Here is a 25,104-nt window from a genome sequence, read left to right on the forward strand (position 1 = left end):
AAAGCTACAAAATCTTGGGGAAACCCTCCAAAAGTGAATCTAGCTGTCGCACTTCTGTTCAGAAGGTCTGTGTTCCCTGCAGAAGACTCATGCATTGTAAAAGGATGCAAAGATGCCATTGACCGAAAAGCTGATTCAGCATTAGAGTATACAGTGGCAGCAAAGCATACCAGAAGCAGCCATGGCTACGGTTCCAGTATGTAGATTTTAGCTATTATGTGCATGGCTGGAGTCACAATTTTCATGTAGACACATGAGTGGATACAAAAAAGAGGCAAAGTTTCCTGTACATTTTTCCTTTTTTTTTTTTTTTTTTTTAGATCCACTACAACACTACAATGTTTGGTTAAACAAAAAACCATAAAGCTGCAGGATTCCAGTTTAAAATAGTCAACTAAGCACTCCCTCCCTGTGTCATGCAAAAGAATTAAAGGACAGAACATAAAAACGTATAAACATTTTAATTTACATGATAAGGTAGAATACACTCATAAAAAGATGCAAAAAAATGTAATTCATCCAAATGCATTAATAAAAAGAAAAAGCTAATGTACAGATGTAGATGCATGTTCACATCTCTTCAATTTACAACAGAGTTCAGAGGCTCAGCTCTTATATTCCCCAGGTCCAGTGCAGAGTCTGTCTCTTCATCGATCTCTCCGATAACAGCCCTGTAGAGACATGTAAAACTTAGTTGTCATTGTCACTATTAAAATATATTTGTACTGATAACTGAACCAAATTATGTACAAACTGAAAGATGTTTTATTTGTTCACTAAAAGGATAATACACTTTTTTCATAAATTTTGTGTATCAACATTAAACATACTATAGCAAGATTCTTCACAGAACACTATCACAGGTGGGGAAAAAGGAGATTTTATGTACTCTCTGTAAAATCTCTCTTGTACACTTCATTGGGGGACACAGAGACCATGGGTATTATGCTGCTGCCACTAGGGAAAAAGAGAAGTCGGCTCCTCCAAGCAGGATATACCCGCCCACAGGCACTAAGCTAAATCAGTTGTGTCACAAAGCAGTAGGAAAAGCCAAACCACAAAAGGAGAAAACATCCGAAGGACACCAGAAAGCAATAACAGGCAAACAACCTGACCAGGAACAGTAAATGGGTGGGTGCTGTGTCCCCGAATGAAGGTTACGAGAAAGATTTTACGGTGAGTACAAAAAAAAAAAAAAAAAAAAAAAATCTCTTTTCTCGGTCGCCTCAGAGACCATGGGACGTCCCAAAGCAGTCCCTGGGGTGGGGAAAAAAAAAAAAACAACTGCCAGAGAAGGTCAGGCCAGAGACTTAGCCATAACCAGTCACCCAAGAAAGTGGATGAGGCCCAGAAGAAACCGGAACCTGACAAACAACCACTTGGCAGCCCCCGCAAAACATGGCCCAAAAGGAAGGAACTGTGCAGAGAATGGGGTTCAACAGCCACCAAATAGACAACAAATGGTCATCCCAAAACAGTCCTGGCAGGAGAGCAGAAAACACCCCTGATGAAAAGACATAAGATGCAGAAAAACCGAGGCCTGGCCCAAACACTGAAGAGAGAGGTAAAAGAACCCCTAATACAGCGATTCGTCTAAGCAAGGTAAACATGGTGAGGAAACGCCACTCCCAGAAGAGAAACATGCCAGAGAGGCATGAAGGGAAAGCCCTGACAGGAAGCCAATCGCAACCATAGGACAGAGGCTGAGGAGAGAGAATAGAAAAGCAGCTGAGCACGCTCAGCAAGAAGGCAAGACTGAGAAGGCGGATAACAGAGCCGCTAGAATGGGACAAAAAGAGAAATAAAAGCAAAACTCATGTACACAGTCCAGAGCGCCTGAAGAAACCAGCCAGGAAGAAGGCTAGGGCAAGATGCACCCACCGACCACCCAAACTGAGAGGTCTAAAAACTGAAATCCTCAATCCTAAGGTCAATCAGTGCAAAACCTGGTGGAAGAGAACCCAAGAGTACACCGCACATCCACAAGAGTGGGAAATAACATGCAACAAGGTGGACCACAGAAGTTGAGACACACAAAACGGCCAGACTGGGCAAACAGGATGACCGGAAGGCCCCCTACCCTGAGAACCTATGATCCGGTCCCCTCCCACTCCAGAGGGAGAAGGAGGAACGTAAATAGACTGGAGGGAAGGAGTAGAGCCATCCGGAACACTGGAGCCGCCGCCCAGAGAAACAGAGGATCCCAGGTCCAGGAAGAAAAGGAGGGACCTTGGAGTCCCAAACCAGGAGAGGCAGAAGACCCCAAGCCAGAGTGAACACTTCGGCTGATGAGCACCCAGGCCGGGGCAGGACATGGAGCGGGGAGCAAAGACATCCACTGAAGAGAAAACAGCAGAGAAGAGTAGGACTGGAACCCTGCCAAGGCCAGAGACAAACTCCAGGAAAGGTGGATGCCCCAGGAACAACCACTCCAGAGCGCAAAGCATGGAAAGGCCACCTGGCAGAGAGCCCAAGGCAAGGAGAGCCTGAAAGGGCAAAACACCGAGGGAGAGGGACCAGAACGACTCTGGGGCCGCCATGGAAGAGTGACCCACCCTAGCGGAGAATCGAGGCCAGGAGAAAAAGGAACCGCCACCCCTGAGGCCACCATGCCACCCAGCACCCGCATACACAAAAAAGACTAGGATATAGACAAGGACGATCAAACAGAGGATTCCAATGTGGAAATGGACTGGATGACCAAGAGAGTAACATCCCAGAACGACACAGTCACCGAGAGGAAGACCGAGGGGACCCAGCGAGATGTCAACCCAACCGAAGCAACAATGCGAGGAAATGAAGACATGGCGAGGGTGCGGGAGGGTACCCACCCAGACTGGAGGGCAAGCACAGTACAATTGACACACTTAAAAAGGAGGAGGGACTTGCCACAGCCGAGACTGTCAAGGAGCCCCGGAGAGCCAAAGGTGACCTGAACAGAGAGGCCTTAACAGGAAGGAAGAGACACTAAGCAGAAAGATCGCTAAGAGTAAGAGCAGAGAACAGAACCCTCACATCCAGAAGCAAGCACAAGGACAACCAAGATGGCTTCCAAGCAAGACGTACCCATACAGGGAGAGAGGGCAGAGCGAGGGGCTGGAGAAGCCAGAGTACGGACCTGGCAAGAACCAACAGAACCTTAGCCAGAGGAAGAGGGGAGGAAACAGGAACTGCCTGGCAAGACCAACAAGTGCCCCTGCGAAAGCTAGGACAGCAACAGCTGCAACTAAACCATACCCAGCAGAACTCCGCCAAAAAGGGGGATAACAAGGGCAGGAGCGAAATAAAGAAACCTTCGAATACTGGGAGGTCAGAGGGCATAGGCTGCAAAGGCAAAAGCAGAAGCCGTACAAAGGCCATACAACCCCTCAGAATGGGGGGGGGGGGGTTAGCGCAAAGGCTGAATCTCAAGAGACACCAAACTAAACTACAGCCGGACCGGTAGCAGAAGGGTTCAACAAGATGGCTGAGCCAGTCACAGGAGGAAGTACAGAAGACAGACAGCACTCCATCTAGAAAAGGAGGAGAAATGCAAGGACTGCCCGTGAAATAGCAGAAACCTAAGAAACTCCACCCCAACTCCATGGGGCGCCAAGATGGTCTGAGTAATGCTAGGAATCACGTAAGTTCTAGCACATGCGAAGGATTAGGGAGCGACTTATATACATCAAGCGAGCGACACATATTTCTTCTAAGTCCCAGCGCCTGCGCACAAGAAGATGCGAGGCGATGTCTAAGTCCGGGCGAATGCGCGAAAATTGGAGAAGGCGTCCACCGGTCATGTGATCACACACATGATCGGAATCACAACAATGGCGCTCCGTGATGACAGCAACTCACGTCATCGGATGGGAACAGGTAAACATGTACCTGGTTGGTTACATTCCACACAGGTGAATGAGGTGGTAGATACCTATTGGATATAAGGATCGGAACCTAAGATTGGTCTTTCAGAGTGTCGGGGAGTGATGAGGTGTCAAACCTAGGGTATAAAAGATAGAACGCAACACGTGGACGGGTGTTTGCCGTTTATTCCTCCTGAGGACGGTGCAGATGCGCCGAAACTAGTTGAGGAGGCAAATTTCAGATTTGAATCTATTTCACAGATTCCATTTGTTTGGGTACTGCAAACCCATTAGATAGGAGACTACTGGGTTAATCCCAGAATTTACTAATTATCCGGAACTGTGAAATTGTGGTTTTAATCACTTGTTATCATTTTATATTAAACACAATAAAAGTTATATTTTCCTTCATTTGGGGGGTACACTTCAAAAGGGATTTGTGCCCTGGGCTAAGGCCCCGTGTTTGCGTGATATATATTAGTGGGATCCCTGACCCACCTAGGGGGTTTTTGTGGTTTATTTAGTGTAGATAATAACATGTATATTTGTAATTTACATTGGTTAAAATAGAAGTATATCATTTGTAATAATAGAATGTATTAATTTGAATCATGCAAGTCTGAAACAACATAAGTAGGAATGCATGATAGTATCTGCGCTGCATTGTGTAGGTTGACTTTTCAGGCTATAGTTGCTTTACACCCCATTTCTGTTGATACTTCAGCTAGCCTAGATACTCCTTTTTTGTTGTTGATTGCTTTTTATGTTTGCACAAAGTGGTACTGGAGGACTGTTTTATAAACACGTTTATATGTAATTATACGTTTATAAATGATGCCTTTAAATTGAGCCTTTTTTTAATTTGTGAGGTTTGATATTCTCAATTTCATTGTGTAGTTCAAACACAATCTATAGATCTACAAGTAGCATAACAGTAACACACTTACACATTGTCGCCTCTTACAATGTACAGTCCCAGGACTACTTGTTCTACTCCTTGTGATGAACTGAATACTCGCTCATGGCTCTCATCCAAAATTAGGTTAATAGTCTGATCAAATCCCTTAAGTGTTCCCTAGGGAAAAAAAAACAAAAAACATTTAGCCATGTCAGAACTAGTTAGAGAGGAAAGGAAACAGGCTGCAGAGCATCAAAACAGCCCTAAACATGAACAGCTATCTATCTGTTTTAGGCCCTATTCATACAGCAGAATTCCCAAGCAAAATTTTGCTTGGAAATGCCGTTGCAGCAGACTCCTATTGTTTTCAATGGGATTCACTGCTACATCATGTACACAACAACATTTCTGTATTGGAAATTTTAATAATGGACTGCAGAAAGAATGGAAATGTCAATTCTTGCTGCAAAATCTGCTTGGAAATGCATTGGCGCCTAAGGAGATAGAGCATTTCTGAGCGTTCCTAGCGTTGGCTTGTCATGCTGACACCTCCTGCCTGTGGGACATCTCGCCAGAATTTTTCCAGAGCGAAATTCCTTTAATAACTATGTGCTATATACATTAATTTATTCTCTCTTTGTTAATTCATGTAAGCTTCCATAAAGTTATAAAAACAATCTGAATGAAATTCCGCTATGTAAATGGGGCCTAGCACTAGATTATGGATCAGATGAGGATCCACTTTTTTTTTTTACACCCAGAGTTCAACGAACTCTGAGGGACATTTATTAGACTGGTGTGAGTTTTGAACTTGTTTAGAGCACGTGTCACAGAGAAAGTGGCAGACGTTCGCCAAATTGATCAAAAGTCGCATGGACTTTGTTGAATGAATACAGAACTGCTCTACCTTAGTCTGGTTAAATGTGGCAGAAGTGGCAGCCTCGCGATAATTGTATTAAATGTCTAAATGAAGCAGTCTAAAGGGTTTGATAAATTCCCCTCTCTATGTGTAAAGCAGTACTGTGACATGGGTGTTTTCATTCCGTAAACCATATAATACAGGTTCCTTGTACTCTAGCAATGTTTGAAAGATCTATATAGAGTAAATGGAGCAGTGGTTGAACAGCATTGCCTACTGCTTAAATCACGAGGAAGACAAGGGACCTCCGTTCTTGTGATCAGTGGGGTCCCACAGTAAGACTGTCACCAGTCAGCTAGTTATCACCAGCCTGATGTAGAATATTGTTTATCACTAGTGAAGTCCATGTGACAAAGAAGTCAGGCCAACATTAAAATCAGAGAAGGAACAGCAAAGTGATGACCTGGATTTTTTTTTTGCTGACTACATAATTTATTTCTCTTCTTCATCTGGAAAAATATAATCCATTTAAATGAATAATTTCCTTTTATTCATCCGAGGTATATTTTATGAAACCAGAATATTAAAAAGGGAATCTGTCATTAATATCACCCGCACTAACCTTTTGGTACAGGCTTGTGGTGCAGGACGATAATGATGAAAATTATACTTACCACCGAGAGAACAGTGACTCCATTCGAACATTATGCTTATTTTTTGGGAAATGTAAATCACTGGACTTTGTGCACAGGGGACGTTACCCAAGCCCTCCCTGCATAGTAATGTCAGCCCAGCTTATGAATAATTATAAAGCTCCGTCAGCCTGCTCACTCCTACCCACAGTACACGTGGCCTGCTTCCACACTAAGATGGCTGTGTACACTGGAAGGTACATATGTAGTAGCCGCAGACAGAAGCAAGCAGGCAGATGGAGCTTATGAATAATCAATAGCCGGGAGACAGTGTATGAAGCAGTGGTGACATCACTGTGCATGGAGAGCTCGCGAACACCTCCCTGCGTGCACGCACACCAAGTCTGGTGATATACTGAAAAGAAGAATAACGGACGAACTGAGCCATGGATCTGTGGTAGTTAAAGGCGTACTCCGCCCCTAGACATCTTATCCCCTATCCAAAGAATAGGGGATAAGATGTCAGATCGCCGGGGTCCCACTACTGGGGACCCCGGGGATCGCTGCTGCGGCACCCCGCTATTATTACTGCGCAGAGCGAGATCGCTCTGCACGTAATGACGGGCAATACAGGGGCCGGAGCATCGTTATGTCATCGCTCCGCCCCTCGTGACATCACGGCCCGCCCCCGTCAATACAAGTCTATGGGAAGGGGGCGTGGCGGTCATCACGCCCCCTGCCATAGACTTGCATTAAGGGGACGGGCCGTGATGTCATGAGGGGCGGAGCCATGACGTCACACTGCTCCAGACCCTGTATCGCCCATCATCATTACGCACAGAGCGAACTCGCACTGTGCAGTAATGATGGCAGGGTGCCGCAGCGGCGATCCCAGGGCTCCCCAGCAGCGGGAGCGCGGCGATCTGACATCTTTGGATAGGGGATAAGATGCCAGGGGCGGAGTACCCCTTTAAGTATCATTTTCATCAGTAATTTCCACACAACAAGCCTTTACTAACAGGTTCGTGTGGGTAATACTGATAACAGATTCCCTCTAAGCTTGTAAATAGAGATGAGCGAATTTACAGTAAATTTGATTCGTCACGAACTTCTCGGCTCGGCAGTTGATGGCTTATCCTGCATAAATGAGTTCAGTTTTCAGGTGCTCCCGTGGGCTGGAAAAGGTGGATACAGTCCTAGGAGACTCTTTCCTAGGACTGTATCCACCTTTTCCAGCCCACCGGAGCACCTGAAAGCTGAACTAAGTTATGCAGGATAAGCCATCAACTGCCGAGCCGAGAAGTTCGTGACGAATCAAATTTACTGTAAATTCGCTCATCTCTACTTGTAAACATTGTATGGGGTCGTATATCTGATATGTGTATTTGCTACGGAAGTAAAAATTCTGAATATAGTTCCTGCTTGGTTGTATACCGTATATACTCGAGTATAAGCCGAGTTTTTCAGCACGATTTTTCGTGCTGAAAACACCCCCCTCGGCTTATACTCGAGTGAACTCCCCCACCCGCAGTGGTCTTCAACCTGCGGACTTCCAGAGGTTTCAAAACTACAACTCCCAGCAAGCCCGGGCAGCCATCGGCTGTCCGGGCTTGCTGGGAGTTGTAGTTTTGAAACCTCCGGAGGTCCGCAGGTTGAAGACCACTGCGGCCTTCAACATCATCCAGCCCCCTCTCACCCCCCTTTAGTTCTGTACTCACCTCCGCTCGGCGCTGGTCCGGTCCTGCAGGGCTGTCCGGTGAGGAGGTGGTCCGGTGGGATAGTGGTTCCGGGCTGCTATCTTCACCGGGGAGGCCTCTTCTAAGCGCTTCGGGCCCGGCCTCAGAATAGTCACGTTGCCTTGACAACGACGCAGAGGTGCGTTCATTGCCAACGTACTTCTGCGTCATTGTCAAGGCAACGCCTCTATTCCGGGCCGGAAGCGCGGAGAAGAGGCGCCCCCAGTGAAGATAGCAGCCCGGAACCACTATCCCACCGGACCACCTCCTCACCGGACAGCCATGCAGGACCGGACCAGCGCCGAGCGGAGGTGAGTACTCAGAACTAAAGGGGGTGAGAGGGGGCTGGATGATGTTGAAGGCCGCAGTGGTCTTCAACCTGCGGACCTCCGGAGGTTTCAAAACTACAACTCCCAGCAAGCCCGGACAGCCGATGGCTGCCCGGGCTTGCTGGGAGTTGTAGTTTTGAAACCTCTGGAGGTTCGCAGGTTGAAGACCACTGAGGGCGAATGATGAGAAGAGGATGATGAAGGGGGGGTGTGGGGATGATGAAGGGGGGTGGGGATGATGACAAGGGGATGATGAAGGGGGGGTGTGGGATGATGACAAGGGGATGATGAAGGGGGGGTGTGGGATGATTACAAGGAGATGATGAAGGGGGGATGTGCGGGATGATAAGGGGATGATGAAGGGGGGATGTGCGGGATGATAAGGGGATGATGAAGGGGGGGATGTGTGGGATGATGACAAGGGGATGATGAAGGGGGGGATGTGTGGGATGATAAGGGGATGATGAAGGGGGGATGTGTGGGATGATAAGGGGATGATGAAGGGGGGATGTGTGGGATGATGACAAGGGGATGATGATGAGGATGTTAATGACGGGTCTGGATGATGACAGGGGGGGATGAGGTATTTCCCACCCTAGGCTTATACTCGAGTCAATAACTTTTCCTGGGATTTTGGGTTGAAATTAGGGGTCTCGGCTTATACTCGGGTCGGCTTATACTCGAGTATATACGGTATATGAGGCACACAGAGGATCTCAAGTATCACGAGAAACAATTCACAAAAGTAAATATTTCAACAAGATCTGAAAATGTTCCTTACCACAATCATCCTCCCATCAGCTGTAATAACTGCAACCGTTCCTGCAAGACCTGTTAAGGAGGCATACAGCACACTCTGGGTATTATAAAAAACAGAGTTCCTGTTTGAAGATTGGATAAAACCTCTAAAGAGGGGAGAACAAGTATTTGATACACTGCAGATTTTGCAGGTTTTCCAACTTACAAAGCATGTAGAGGTCTGTAATTTTTTATCATAGGTACTCTGTCTGTGAGAGATGGAATCTAAAACAAAAATCCAGAAAATAACACTGTATAATTAAAAAACAAAAAACAACAATTAGCATTTTATTGCATGACATAAGTATTTGATACATTAGAAAAGTATAACTTAATATTTGTTACAGAAACCTTTGTTTGCAATTACAGAGCTCAAACCTTTCCTGCAGTTCTTGACCAGGTTTGCACACACTGCAGCATGGATTTCAGCCCACTCCTCCATACAGACCTTCTCCAGATCCTTCAGGTTTTGGTGCTGTCGCTGGGCAATATGGACTTTCAGCTCCCTCCAAAAATGTTCTATTGGGTTCAGGTCTGGAAACTGGCTAGGCCACTACAGGACCTTGAGACACTTCTTATGGAGCCACTCCGTTGTCCTGGCTGTATGTTTCGGGTGCTTGTCATGCTCGAAGACCCAGCCACAACCTATCTTCAATGCTCTTACTAAGGGAAGGAAGTTGTTGGCCAAGATCTCGTGACACATGGCCCCATCCATCCTCCCCTCAATACAGTGCAGTCATTCTGACTCTTTTGCAGAAAAGCAGCCCCAAAGAATGATGTTTCCACCTCTATGCTTCACGGTTGGGATGGTGTTCTTGGGGTTGTACTCATCCTTCTTCCTCCAAACACGGGGAGTGGAGTTTAGACCAAAAAGCTCTATGTTGGTCTCAGACCACATGACCATCTCCCATTCCTCCCCTGGATGATCCAGATGGTCATTGGCAAACTTCAGACAGGCGCTGGCCTGAGCAGGGGGACCTTATGTGCGCTGAAGGATTTTAATCCATAAAGGTGCAGTTAATACAGGTAATGATTAGAGAACAGGAGGGCTTCTTAAAAAAAAAAAAAAATTACAGGTCTGTGAGCTGGAATTCTTACTGGTTAGTAGGTGATCAAATACTTATGTCATGCAATAAAAGGCAAATAATTTTTTCTTTAAATCAAACTGTGATTTTCTGGATTTTTTAGATTCAGTCTCTCACAGTTGAAGAGTACCTAGGATAAAAATTACAGATCTCTACATGCATTTGGAAATAGGTAAACCTGCATAATTGGCAGTGTATCAAATACTTGTTCTCCCCGCTGTATGTACTAGCCCTATTATAGCATTTAGATTTAAAATGGAAGGGGGGGGGGGGGGGGGAAGGCAGCAAACTGCTTGGGACTCTACATAAGGCTGGGTTCACATCACGTTTTTCCCTATACGGGACCTCATACGGCTGGGGAGCAAAAAATTTGCACTCCTGTATCCCTGCCGTATGTAATTAATTTCAATGAGCCGACCGGAGTGGTCCAGTCGGCTCATTTTTCCCCGTATGCGGTTTTCTACCGGACCTAAAACCCTAGTCAACGGTTCACTCCGGTCGGCTCATTTAAATGAATTACATACGGGACCAAATACGGCAGGGATATGCGAGCACAAGTTTTTAGCTCCCCCCAGCCGTATGCGGTCCCGTATGGGGAAAACGTGATGTGAACCCAGCCTAAGCCGGGGGACAGAACCACTACCTGGCAGATGACGTAATCTGTTTATGCATTATATAGATGCCGATCATACAAGTTGTTGCCATGTTAGGGCTGGTTAACATCTATACCACAGCAGTACATCAGAACATACAGCGATCCCTCAACATACAATATTTTCAACATACAATGGTGTTTTCTGGACCATTATAACTTAGAACCAGACTCAACATACAATGCTACGGACAGTCCAGATCTGTGAAACATGTCAATGGGTGGAAGATCTGATTAGAATCAGAAAGGGAATTCACTGGTTAAACACCTGTATTACTGAAGTGCATGCACTGGCTGACTGTCTAGTAGTGCCCCCTACAGTACAGGGTGGTACTACATGTTCCGTACTACTCTTTACCTGTGCCAAGGTTACCTGCTCCTTTGAACACCCAGTAGGGTGGCTCCATGTTACTTTATTAGGACATTACGTGTACTGTACAGGACCCTGAAGAAGCTCCTGTCCTCTACATAGACAATGATTTACAGCTCACAGCAGATCTTTATTACTTTTATATGTAAGGACTTGCTTTATCTATATTAGTTATCTACTTATTTTGGTTTAATCCTCACTTACCTATTTTTGCATGACATTTTACCTTGTTTCCATAGAGTTATGGTCTCAACATACAATGGTTGTCCTGGAACCAATTAATATTGTAACTTGAGGGGACCACTGTACATATAAAATGGTACTCATAAGTATGTTATAGAATACTCAGACTTCCATTATGCTAACATAGTCAAAAGTATGTAACACTTGGCTACATTTTGTCCCCTCTACAATTTTTTGTTAATATGCAGTTCTACACATCCCACTCCTCTTTACCACAAAAAAAAAAAAAATTGTATATGAATGTACTGTATACGTTTTTTTTTTATCCCATAGCAGTGTATTAGTGACTGATGGTGTAGTATAGAGCTAAGTTTAAAATGTATGTGTTTTTTTATTCTGATTTACATATTAACAAAAAAAATATTCAACATCAAGCCAAATCGGTCTTGTTTTGGTACACACGTTTGTAGGGATCGACCGATTATCGGTATGGCCGATGTTATCAGCCGATAATCACGATTTTGGGCATTATCGGTATCGGCAATTACCTTGCCGATAAGCCGATATTGCCCCGCCCCCCCCCCGCACCGCGACCGCCCCGCCGCACCGCACACCCCCCACCGTAGTGCTGGGCGGTATACCGGTATGAACCGGATACCGTTTTTTTTTCTCCCACGCTATGGATTTTTGCCCATACCGCTATACCGGTCGGGCCCCTCCCCCACCCTCCGAGTCAATAAAAAAAATTAAACTTACCCGTAATGGGGGTGGTCCGGGCCATCCATCCTTCCTGTAGTGTCCGGAGGCATTACGGGTGGAGGGTGAACCGGTCCGGGCTGTCCTTCTCCGGGGTCCTCTTCTCCACTCCGGCCAGGCTCCGGCCTAGTACGCTGCATAGACGCCGCGACATCAGGTGCGTCACTGCGCAGTGGCGTCTATGCAGCGTTACTAGGCCGGAGCCTGCCAGGAGAAGAAGGACAGCCTGGATCGGTTCACCCTCCACCCGGAATGCCGCCGGACACTACAGGAAGGATGGATGGCCCGGACCACCCTCCCCGGACGGTCCCTGCAGCAACTGGGAAGGCGAGTCAGGGTTCTGGGATGGACAGGGATCTGTGTAATATACTATACCTACAGTAGGCCCTCCAGCTGTTGCAAAACTACAACTCCCAGCATGCCCGGACAGCCAATGGCTGTCCGGGAATGCTGGGAGTAGTAGTTTTGCAACAGCTGGAGGCACCCCTAGGCACGGCGGGGGGGAGCAGTGGCAGTGATAGGTCTCAGGACCCCCGGACAGGCAGGGGGAGAGAAGCAGGTGGTGGCGGAGGCCTATGGCACCGCAAAAGCCACTGCAGTGCATAGATTTAAAGCACCCGCTTTAAATCAATGATCTGAAGCGGTGTTGCGGGGGGATAAATAGCCGATAACTAATACCGGAATATCAGTATAAGTTATCGGCTATCGACCCTAACCTCCTCCGATTATCGGCCCTAAAAAAATGATATCGGTCGATCCCTACACGTTTGTGGTGTATGTGAACTTACCCTCAGGGTCCATTCACACTTACAGTATCTACTGTAGATTTTAAGCTGGGTTGAATCATTTATTTACATTGAAATCTGGAGCAGATCCTGTACCTGTGAACATACCCTAAGAGCCCATTCACAATATGGAATCTCTTTCCGGAGAAATTCCAGGCAGAGACTCTGTGGGCAGCAGGCGTCTGCGCTAGGACTGCACGGAAATGCACTATCTCAATAGACAGCAATGCATTTTTGAGGGGGTTCCGTACAATGGGGGAGATTTGTCAAAACCTGTCCAGAGGAAATGTTGCCGAGTTGCCCATAGCAACCAATTAGATGTTTTCTTTCATTTGTGAAGAGGCCTCTGAAAAATGAAAGAAGCCATTTTTCCTCTGGACATGTTTTGATAAATCTCCCCCATAGAGTACTGCTGCCCACCAGCCCAATAAGGCTCCTGAAACAGATGGGGCTATTTCTATTACATGAGGACAGACATATACCGCCTTGTTCACCCCATTACAAATGGAAGCTGCTATCCAGAGCTGAGGGAGAAAGGATAGACAGTCACCAATGGGCTAATGACATTACTGCTAAGACTTATTGCCTGCACTGCCCAGCTTCCGCCCCGAGAAGCAGCTCTATAATAAGGATACGGTTGATATAATTCTCCAGCGCTGACGTCATATCGCCGAGCCGTCACACCGAGCGGGGAGAAGCCTGAGCCGCACGTCGCATACGCTGAATACAAGAAATCCGCCAGATGAGGTGTCGCCTTTCATAACGTCATCACCTCGCGACCAAAATAGACCACGCCCCCTCGACAGAGCTGAAGCCTCTCCTCTCCCTGGTAATATATATATGCGGCTACACTAAAATGGCTGCGGAGCGCGGAAAAATGGCTGTAGTAGCTAGATCCGAATGTATGACGAGCTGCCTCTACATTAGGTCATGCGTTGACACGATGTATTATTATTTCACAGCCTCTAGCTGAACAGAGATGTTGCGCGTGCGCAGTCCAGTCCACGAGCTCTCTCGCCCATTAGACGAATATATGCTTGAGCTGTAGTACTGCGCCCCATAGCGGCAGTCACCATAAATGCAACATGGTAGAATCTGTAATACATACTTGTAGAATATGTTGTAATATAAGTGATATTTTCCTGGTGTTTCCCATTAAATAGCAGCCATTCTACATTTATATGAATAGGATCCAGTTTTCCACTGTCAGGTCCACACAATCCGCATACCATTGCTTGTAGGCTCTCAGGCCTCGTTCACACCTGCACGTAGGCTCCATTCAGGGCCAGAAAACAGAGACGGACAGACAGTGATGAATCCTATTGACTTTAATGGAGTTAGTCTAGTGTCCATTTATAAAGCAGAATCTGACCAGACAAAAAAATTACTGTTTGCAGCTAGGGTTGCTTGCAAAGAAATACCAGCCATGACAATTAGCATTATATATATATATATATATATATATATATATATATATACAGTGGTCCCTCAAGTTACAATATTAATCGGTTCTGGAATGATCATTGTATGTTGAAACCATCGTATGTTGAGACCATAACTCTATGGAAACCTGGTAATTGGTTCTGAAGCCTTCAAAATGTCATCAAAAAACAGGAAAAAGTGAGGATTAAAGAAAAATAAGTAGATAACTAATACAGATAAAACAAATCCTTACACATAAAAGTAAGAAAGATATTCTGGGAGCTGTAATTCACTGTCTATTTCAGTGTTTCCCAACCAGGGCGCCTCCAGCTGCTGCAAAACTACAACTCCCAGCATGCCCGGACAGCCAAAGGCTGTCCGGGCATGCTGGGAGTTGTAGTTTTGCAACAGCTGGAGGCAACCTCTTTGGGAAACACTGGTCTATGTAGAGGACAGAAGCTTCTTCAGGGTCCTGTACAGTACACGCAATGTCCTAAACAAAAGGAAAATGGAGCCGCCCTCACCTGGTGTCCAAAGGAGCAGCTAACCCTGGTACAGGTAAAGAGTACAGAACATGTAAATACCTCCCTGTACTGTAGGGGGCGCCACCAGACACCAGTCAATGCATTCACTTTAGGAATACACAGGTTTTACCAGTGAAATATCCATTCTGATTGGTCAGTTCTTCCAGCCATTGACACATTTGGCAGATTCCATAGCATTGTATGTTGAGTCTGGTTTCAAGTTACAATGGTCCAGAAAAGACCATTGTATGTTGAAACTATTGTATGTTGAGGCCATTGTAAGTTGAGGGATCACTGTGTATATAAATGCCAAATAGGATGCAACACACCACGAATGCAATCAAAGTTGATGGTTTATTCCATAACGCGCAAAAGACAACATTTCGCCAGCCTCACACTGGCTTTTTCAAGTTGAAAAAGCCAGTGTGAGGCTGGCGAAATGTTGTCTTTTGCACGTTATGGAATAAACCCTCAACTTTGATTGCATTCGTGGTGTGCTGCATCCTATTTGGCATTTCTGGATTAAGGAACTGGTGGACCCAGGCTCCAAGTATGCGAGCACCCCGCATCTATTATCAGCCAATACTGCTTGATGTGCTGCTTCTATTTGGATTATATATGACATCACAGGAAGTGATATAAAGCAAATAATAAACATCCACTCTCAAAGTAGGATACTTCCTGGCACTACTACTTGCAACATATTCAAATAGGTGCGTATTCAGTAATCCTCGTCTTGTGTTTTAAAGGGGTTATCCAGGAAAAAAAAACTTTTTTTTATATATCAACTGGCTCCAGAAAGTTAAACAGATTTGTAAATGACTTCTATTAAAAAAATCTTAATCCTTTCAGTACTTATGAGCGTCTGAAGTTAAGGTTGTTCTTTTCTGTCTAAGTGCTCTCTGGGGACACCTGTCTCGGGAAACGCCCAGTTTAGAAGAGGTTTGCTATGGGGATTTGCTTCTAAACTGGGCGGTTCCCGAGACACGTGTCATCAGAGAGCACTTAGACAGAAAAGAACAACCTTCACTTCAGAAGCTCATAAGTACTGAAAGGATTAAGATTTTTTAATAGAAGTAATTTACAAATCTGTTTAACTTTCTGGAGCCAGTTGATATAAAAACATATTTTTTTCCTGGATAACCCCTTTAAGTACCCTGTCTGTTCAGGTGGTGCTTCTCGTATATAGTGAATAGCAGAAATCAGTCCCATATTGAAGAAAAGAACGGAGCACTCACCACTTCAGTTGCTATAGACAGGTACTTCTTTATTTTTCTTCAGGTACAATAGCAACAAGACTTGAACGCAGGGAAGGTGGACCAGATCTTGTGCGGACGGTTCTTAGGTGCTCACACGGGGCGTGAGCACCTAAGAACCCCCCACACAAGATCTGGTTCACCTTCCCTGCCTTCAGACTGTCCAGGAGTTGGCGGATGCTTTAGTCCAGGTCTGAGAGGACATCCCTCAGACCCTCTGTCACCTCATCAGGAGCATGCCCAGGCATTGTAGGGAGGTCATATGGGCACGTGGAGGCCACACACACTACTGAGCCTCATTTTGACTTGTTTTAATGACATTACATCAAAGTTGGATCATCCTGTAGTGTGGTTTCCCACTTTGATTTTGAGTGTGATTCCATATCCAGACCTCCATGGGCTGATAGATTTGATTTCCATTGATAATTTTTGTGTGATTTTGTTATCAGCACATTCAACTATGTAAAGACGAAAGTATTTCATACGATTAGTTCATTCATTCAGATCTAGGATGTGTTATCTTAGTGTTCCCTTTATTTTTTTGAGCAGTGTAGTAGTGTAGTATACACTCAGGACCATAAATATTGGGACATCGACACAATTCTAACATTTTTGGCTCTATACACCACCACAATGGATTTGAAATGAAACAAACAAGATTTACTTTAACTCCAGACTGTCAGCTTTAATGTGAGGGTATTTACATCCAAATCAGGTAAACGGTGTAGGAATTACAACAGTTTGCATATGTGCCTCCCACTTGCTAAGGGACCAAAAGCAATGGGACAATTGGCTTCTCAGCTGTTCCATATGTGTTATTCCCTTTTTATCCCAATTACAATGAGCAAATAAAAGGTCCAGAGTTCATTTCAAATATGCTATTTGCATTTGGAATATGTTGTTGTCAACTCTCAAGATGAGATCCAAAGAGCTGTCACTATCAGTGAAGCAAGCCATCATTAGGCTGAAAAAAAAAAAAAAAACATCAGAGAGAGTGCTAAAACATTAGGCGTGGCCAAAACAACTGTTTGGAACATTCTTAAAAAGAAGGAACGCACCGGTGAGCTAAGCAACACCAAAAGATACGGAAGACCAAGGAAAACAACTGTGAAGGATGAGCGAAGAATTCTTTCCCTGGTGAAGAAAACCTCCTTCACAACAGTTGGCCAGATCAAGAACACTCTCCAGGAGGTAGGTATATGTGTGTCAAAGTCAACAATCAAGAGAATACTACACCAGAGGGAATACAGAGGGTTCACCACAAGATGTAAACCATTGGTGAGCCTCAAAAACAGGAAGGCCAGATTAGAGTTTGCCAAACAACATCTAAAAAAGCCTTCACAGTTCTGGAACAACATCCTATGGACAGATGAGACCAAAATCAACTTGTACCAGAGTGATGGGAAGAGAAGAGTATGGAGAAGGAAAGGAACATGATCCTAAGCATACCACTTCATCAGTGAAGCATGGTGGTGGTAGTGTCATGGCGTAGTGGTCATGAATGGCTGCCAATGGAACTGTTTCTCTTGTATTTATTGATGATGTGACTGCTGACAAAAGCAGCAGGATGAATTCTGAAGTGTTTCGGGCAATATTATCTGCTCATAGTCAGCAAAATGCTGCAGAACTCATTGGACGGCGCTTCACAGTGCAGATGGACAATGACCCAAAGCAGATCAATAACAATAGCAGATTGGGGGCAGGGGGTTAACGTTCAGTTTTCCCGTTCTGCCCACCCACAGTAGTGCGGGCAGAACGGGGGAACTGTCCTGTGACCGATGCCGGAGGTCACTTAACATCGTCGGCTGCGGAGGCGACGATTGTCGGCGGGCGGCGATGATGTGTGGCTGGCTCCCTGGCGTGCTGCAGACTACAAAAGCCGCTGGTCTCTAATCTGTAACCCTCCAGATACAGTGGTCTCTAATCTGTAACCCTCCAGATATTGCAAAACTGCAACTCTCAGCATGCCCAGACAGCTGTTTGCTTTTTGGGCATGCTGGGATATGTAGTTTTGCAACAGCTGGAGGGCTATAGTTTAGAGATCACTGTGCAATGATTTCTAAACTGTGGCCCTCTGAATCTTGCAAAACTACAACTCCCAGCATGCCCACACAACAGTTTGCTGTCTGTGCATGCTGGGATTTGTAGCTTTGCAACATCTGGAGGGCCACAGTCTGGAGATCACTGTGAGGTGGTTTCTAATCCGTGGCCCTCTAAATCTTGCAAAACTACAACTCCCAGCATGCACGAACAGGAAACGGATTTCTCGCCATGCTGAGAGTTGTAGTTACGTACCTCCAGCTATTGCATAGCTACATCTCCCAGCATGCCCTTCGGCAATCAGTACATGCTGGGAGTTTTGCAAAAGCTGGAGGCACACTGGTTGGAAAATACTGAGTTAGATAACAGAACTTAACTTAAGGTTTTTCAAATAGTGTTCCTCCAGCTGTTGCAAAAGTACAACTCCCAGCATGCACGGTCTGTCAGTACATGCTGGGAGTTGTAGTTTTGCAACAGCTGGAGGTTTATCCCCCATGTAAATGTACAGGGTACATTCACACTGGGGGGTTTACAGTGAGTTTCTTGCTTCAAGTTTGAGCTGCGACTCACCGTAAACCCCCTGTGTGAATGTACCCTAAAAACACTACACTACACTAACACATAATAAAGGGTAAAACTCTACATATACACCCCCTTACACGGTCCACCCAATAAAAATGAAAACATATAGTACGGCAGTGTTTCCAAAACAGAGCCTCCAGTTGTTGCAAAACAACCATCCCCAGCATTTCTGGACAGACACTGACTGTCCTGGCATGATGGGAGTTTAGCAACAGCTGGAGACACCCTGTTTGTGAATCACTGGTGTAGAATACCCCTATGTCCATCCCTATGCAATCCCTAATTTAGTCCTCAAATGCGCATGGTGCTCTCTCACTTCGGAGCCCTGTCGTATTTCAAGGAAACAGTTTAGAGCCTCATATGGGGTATCTCCATACTCAGGAGAAATTGCGTTACAAATTTTGGGGGGCATTTTCTCCTTTTACCCCTTATGAAAAGCAAAAGTTGGGGTCTACACCAGCCTGTTAGTATAAAAAAATTTACACTAACATGCTGGTGTTGCCCCATGCTTTTTATTTTCACAAGAGGTAACAGAAGAAAAGACCCCCGAAATGTGTACCGCAATTTCTCCTGAGTACGGAAATACCCCATATGTGGGCGTTAAATGCTCTGCGGGTGCACAACAAGGCTCAGGAGTGAGAGCGCACTATGTACATTTGAGGCCTAAATTTTTGATTTACACAGGGGTGGCTGATTTTACAGTGGTTCTGACATAAACGCAAAAAAATAAATACCCACCCATTTTGGAAACTACACCCCTCACGGAACATGACAAGGTATAGTGAGCTTTAACACCCCACAGGTGTTTGATGAATTTTCTTTAAAGTTGGATGGGAAAACAAAAAAAACTAAAACTAAAATGCTGGTGTTACCCTAGATTTATCATTTACAAGGGAAAATAGGAAAAAAAGCCCCCAAAAATTTGTAACCCCATTTCTTCTGAGTAAGAACATACCCCCATATGTGGATGTAAAGTGCTGCGGGCGCACTACAATGCTCAAAAAAGAGGGAGCGCCATTGGGCTTTGGCGACAAAATTTTTCCGGAATTGAAGGCCACGCGTGTTTACAAAGCCCCCATAGTGCCAGAACAATGGACCCCCCCCCACATGTGATTCCATTTTGGAATCTGAACCCCTCACGGAATGTTATAAGAGGTACAATGAGCATTTACAACCACAGGTGTCTGACAGATTTTTGGAACAGTGGTCTGTGAAAATGAATAATGTAATTTTTCATTTGCTCAGCCCACTGTTCCAAAGACCTGTCAAATGCCAGTGGGGTGTAAATGCTCACTGCACCCCTTATAAAATTTGGTGAGGGGTTTAGTTTCCAAAGTGGGGTTACATGTGGGGGGGGGGTCCACTGTTTTGGTACCACGGGGGCTTTGTAAACACACAAGACCCCCGACTTCTATTCCAACCAAATTCTCTCTCCAAAAGATCAATGGCGCTTCTTTTTTTCTGAGCATTGTAGTGCGCCAGCAGAGCACTTGATGTCCACACATGGAGTATTTCCATACTCAGAAGAAATGGAGTTACACATTTTTGGGGGCATTTTCTCCTAATACCCCTTGTAAAAATTGGGGCAAAAAACAGCATTTTAGTGAAAATTTTATTTTTTTTCATTTACACATTCAACTTTAACGAAAAGTCGTAAAACACCTGTTGGGTGTTAAGGCTCACTGTACCCCTTGTTACGTTCCTTGAGGGGTTTAGTTTCCAAAATAGTATGCCATGTGTTGTGTGTGTTTTTTTTTTTTTTTTGCTGCTCTGGCACCATAGGGGCTTCCTAAATGTGACATGCCCCCCAAAAACCATTACAGCAAAATTTACTTTCCAAAAGCCAATTGTGACTCCTTCTCTTCTGAGCATTCTAGTTCACCCGCAGTGCACTTGACGTCCACACATGGGGTATTCAGTAGAGATTGGGTTACAAATTTTGGGGGACATTTTCTCCTATTACCCCTTGTAATAATGTCAAATTTGGGGAAAAACCAGCACTTTAGTGAAAAAAATTATAATTTACACATCCAACTTTAACGAAAAGTCGTCAAACACCTGTGGGGTGTTAAGGCTCACTGGACCCCTTGTTACGTTCCCTGAGGGGTGTAGTTTCCAAAATAATATGCCATGTTTTTTTTTTTGCAGTTCTGACACCATAGGGGCTTCCTAAATGCGATATACCCCCCAAAAAACATTTCAGAAAAACTCACTCTTCAAAATCCCATTGTCGCTCCTTCCCTTCTGAGCCTTGGAGTGCACCCACAGAGCACTTGACATACACATATGAGGTATTTCCTTACTCGACAGAAATTGGGTAACGCATTTTAGGGGGATTTCTCTCCTTTTACCCCTTGTACAAATTCAAAAACTGGGTCTACAAGAACATGCAAGTGTAAAAAATAAAGATTTTGAAATGATGCAAGTATAGACAAAATTTTACCACTAACATAAAGTAGAATATGTCACGAAAAAAACAATCTCGTAATCAGAATGAAAAGTAAAAGCATCCCAGAGTTATTAATGCTTAAAGTGACAGTGGTCAGATGTGCAAAAAATGGCTGGGTTCTTAAGGTGAAAATGGCCTGAGTCCTTAAGGGTTAATTTAAGAAATGGGAGGGACTCAGTTGATGGGCAGGATTATACAGTCAGAAGGTGTTTATGTTGTACAGTAAGGGGTGTGTATGCCAAATAAATTCCCCCTGCCTGACTATAATCTCAGCCATCACCTGATAATCACTCCCATTATTAAAAAAACAGGGCTGAATCCCCAGCTTTTTGGGTCTCCCAGGCCTATGGAATTTGATCCAGAGATAAGGTGACATCAAATCTCTGGTACTTAAAGGGGTACTCTGCCCCTAGACATCTTATCCCCTATCCAAAGGATAGGGGATAAGATGTCCGCTACTGGGGGCACCCTGCATTTGTTTAATGCATCGGGTGCAGCGCCGAAGGCTCGTGATGTCATGCCTCAATGCAAGTCTATAGGAGGGGGCGTGATGGCCGTCACACCCCCTTCCATAGACTTACATTGAGGGGGCAAGTCATAAGCGAGCGTGACCTTGACGTCACGAGCCTCCTTACCGCATCGACGGTCATCCGGCACAAAGTGAAGTTCGCTCCGTGCATCGGATGTCTGGGCCCCATGGCCGAGATCGCACGGGTCCCCAGCGATGGGACCCCCGTGATCAGACATCATGTTATAGGCGGAATACCCCTATAACATCAATTTAGAGACAATAGAACAGTTACAGTTTGCTTTCCTTATCTTTTAAATTTACTTAAATTTTTTTACAAATTGATTCTTTTTGTCTGCTAGGTTGTTTGTGTATGTGTGTATACAACTTACAATGGTTGGGGGTACATATAAAGACAAGTTTCAAACATAACAATATTACATACTAAAAGTCAAACAAGAGGAGTAAGGGCCCTGGTGGCAAGAGCTAACAGTCTATGGGGAAGATTTATCAAAACCTGTGCAGAAGAAGAATGATGCAGTTGCCCATGGCAACCAATCAGATCGCTTTAAAAATGAAAGAAGTGATCTGATTGGTTGCCATGGGCAACTGCACCACTCTTCCTCTGCACAGTATTTGATAAATCTTTCCCTAAATTTTTTTTCTCCAGATTGTGGCAAAGTGTACGGGAAAGTGGTGGATGGGGTGTATATCTCACCTGGTTTTCTCAGCCAGGCACGGTAGAGGAAATCCCGAAGGTTATATGCTGCTTTAGCAGAGCATAGACTGCTAGGGCTCTTTTGTTTAAGTTACATGGGCTGGATATCCTGGACTGGATGACAGGTTGGAAGTGGGAGTGCTTCAGTCTGCACCCCAAGTCCACTATGGGGTTTCCTTTCGCCATGGTGTTCTCTGGTGAGGCTTCCTGTGTTGAATGCTGGGGAGGAAGCCTTAAAACAAAGGGCTGTTGGGGTTTAATATAATCACTTTGACCCAAGGTTTCGGATAACTGGTTTGCTTTACTGAGGCTGGAAAGATGTTACAATCAGTTATAGCTCAGATTAGCGTAAAGGAGATGCAGATTGAACTTGGGAAGCTTATTGGCTTGCTGGGACTTATAGTTGATTGTGTTATATATGACTGACTTGACTTGTATGCAGCCCACACTAGACTTTAGTAACTTGAGCTTGACTAACTTGCTGGACTTCACTTGTATTAATTATTATTGTAAAGCGCTAGCATGCTCCAGTGCGGCTGGTCCGAACAGCCCCGGACCTAGTGTAAGCCGCACAGTGTCTCCTAAGGATGTCTGTAAGCCAGCAGATCCCAGTACCTCGTGTTAGCAGCGCCTGACATCAGCTGCAGCAGCGGGAACGGGAGATGGATCGCTGGACAGGTGAGGCTGGTATATGGTGGAACAGCACGGACCAGTAGTTTGTAATATTCCACACAGTAGGCAGTGCGTCTCCTGCACTGGAAAACTAGACATGTTTCAAGGTACTTTACATAAGATTATCGACCCTTTCCTCAGTAGTTGTGCTAGCTTCTTTCATTTTGCAGAGGCCTTGTTAAAAATGAAAGAAATTATCTGATTGGTTGCTATCTGCAACTGGGCAACTCTTCCTCTGGACAGGTTTTGATAAATCTCCCTCACTGTGTGGCTTACACCGGATCCGGGGCTGTTCGGACCAGCCGCACTAGCGCATGCCAGCGCTTTACCATCATCCTGCGATTACCTCCAGTCTGCGAGTGTCTGCCTTCACTCCTAATTCAGCGAGAAAGGACGGGACTATTCTACAGCATAGCTGGTAATATCTTTTATTCCTACAGGTGTACAAGAGCATTGTAGTGCTACTAGTTCTCTATATGGACAATTCTACCATCTTTATTCCACCATTTTTGCACTATAACCAGAAATTATGGACAAGTAAATGCCGGACTGTCTGATACATTATTCAGATATATATCATATACCAATAATCCACCTACTGCAGTGTGCATAATATTGTTACTTGTGTGTGAATTTTACTAGAGTATTCCTCACACAAGGGCCCTGTGAGAGGATACTAGATGTATTTTAGAATTTTATTTTAATTAATAATTCTATTTGTTATTGAAGCACGGTCTCTGAATCAATAATTTATTATATAGCATCATCAATAATGTCCTTGAGGTTTGAGTTTCTTTTATATTTCCCTAAGTAGCTTTGTTAAATCACACCTTGGGTATAGGTGTACACCCAATTAAAGGTCTTATCCAGGAAAAAAAAACTTTTTTTTATATATCATCTGGCTCCAGAAAGTTAAACAGATTTGTAAATACTTCTATTAAAAAATATTAATCCTTTCAGTACTTATGAGCTTCTGAAGTTAAGGTTGTTCTTTTCTGTCTATGTGCTCTCTGATGACACATGTCTCGGGAACCCCCCAGTTTAGAAGCAAATCCCCATAGCAAACCTCTTCTAAACTGGTCGGTTCCCGAGACACGTGTCATCAGAGAGCACTTAGACAGAAAAGAACAACCTTAACTTCAGAAGCTCATAAGTACTGAAAGGATTAAGATTTTTTAATAGAAGTAATTTACAAATCTGTTTTACTTTCTGGAGCCAGTTGATATATATAAAAAAGTTTTTTCCAGGATAACCCCTTTAACCTTGGTCAGTAACTAATTATGAGCTGCACTATTCTTCTTTTTTACTAGTTTACCAATTTCTTTTATACCTAGTGTGAACATGCTCCAATTACCAATGAAGATTTGGTCTCACTTGGAAAGCAAAAAACAATCTATTGAAAAGTTTAGATTTAATGATACTGCACAGTATATTTAATGAACAGCACTTTCCAAGTGAAGAAAACGATATGTTATTAATCCAAACATTAAAAAAATTGGAAAATGTTATGTCTAAGAGATTGAGGAACCAATGGGAGGTAAAAAGTTTATCTCATTTATTGGATACTAGCTGAGTACCCGGCCTTGCCAGGTTTTTCCTTCCTCATCCTTGTTGGGGAGGAAAATCAACAAAGGAGGAAGCTTTTGACTTCATATCCCATCCCCATATATTGTTGTCATATCCCAACCCCATATCCGTTCTCATATCCCGTCCTCATATCTCAACCTCATATCCCGACCTCATATCCCATCCTCATATCCCGTCCTCATATCTCGACTTCATATCCCGACCTCCTATCCCGTCCTCCTATCCTGTCCTCCTATCCTGTCCTCCTATCCCGACCTCATATCTCGACCTCATATCGCGACCTCCTATCCCGTCCTCATATCTCAACCTCAAATCCCGTCCTCATATCCCGTCCTCATATGCCGTCCTGATATCTCGACCTCATATCCGACCTCCTTTCCCGTCCTCATATCTCAACCTCATATCCCGTCCTCATATC

At 44.6% G+C, this 25,104-nt stretch overlaps 1 protein-coding gene across 1 annotated transcript; it reads right to left on the minus strand.

Moving 5' to 3' along the window:
• Positions 1-446: 446 nt before the first annotated feature.
• Positions 447-13,788, minus strand: LSM8 (LSM8 homolog, U6 small nuclear RNA associated). Its single transcript, XM_056573839.1, has 4 exons — positions 13,564-13,788; positions 9,081-9,121; positions 4,793-4,920; positions 447-671 (listed from the first exon to the last, which is right to left on the minus strand). Exons 1-4 carry the CDS (start codon positions 13,592-13,594, stop codon positions 581-583), a joined length of 291 nt encoding a protein of 96 aa, XP_056429814.1. The 5' UTR covers positions 13,595-13,788; the 3' UTR covers positions 447-580.
• Between the last annotated feature and the right edge of the window lie 11,316 nt (positions 13,789-25,104).

This window comes from Hyla sarda, chromosome 4 (assembly GCF_029499605.1).
Source record: "Hyla sarda isolate aHylSar1 chromosome 4, aHylSar1.hap1, whole genome shotgun sequence".
In the NCBI taxonomy this organism is placed as follows: Eukaryota; Metazoa; Chordata; class Amphibia; order Anura; family Hylidae; genus Hyla; species Hyla sarda.

Coding starts and splice junctions, on each gene's coding strand:
- LSM8 (XM_056573839.1), bottom strand. CDS start 13,594: ATGACGTCAGCGCTGGAGAATTATATCAACC. Junction 9,122..13,563: donor GCTGGAGAATTATATCAACC/GTATCCTTATTA, acceptor CAGGTCTTGCAG/GAACGGTTGCAGTTATTACA. Junction 672..4,792: donor ATTGTAAGAGGCGACAATGT/GTAAGTGTGTTA, acceptor ATGTCTCTACAG/GGCTGTTATCGGAGAGATCG.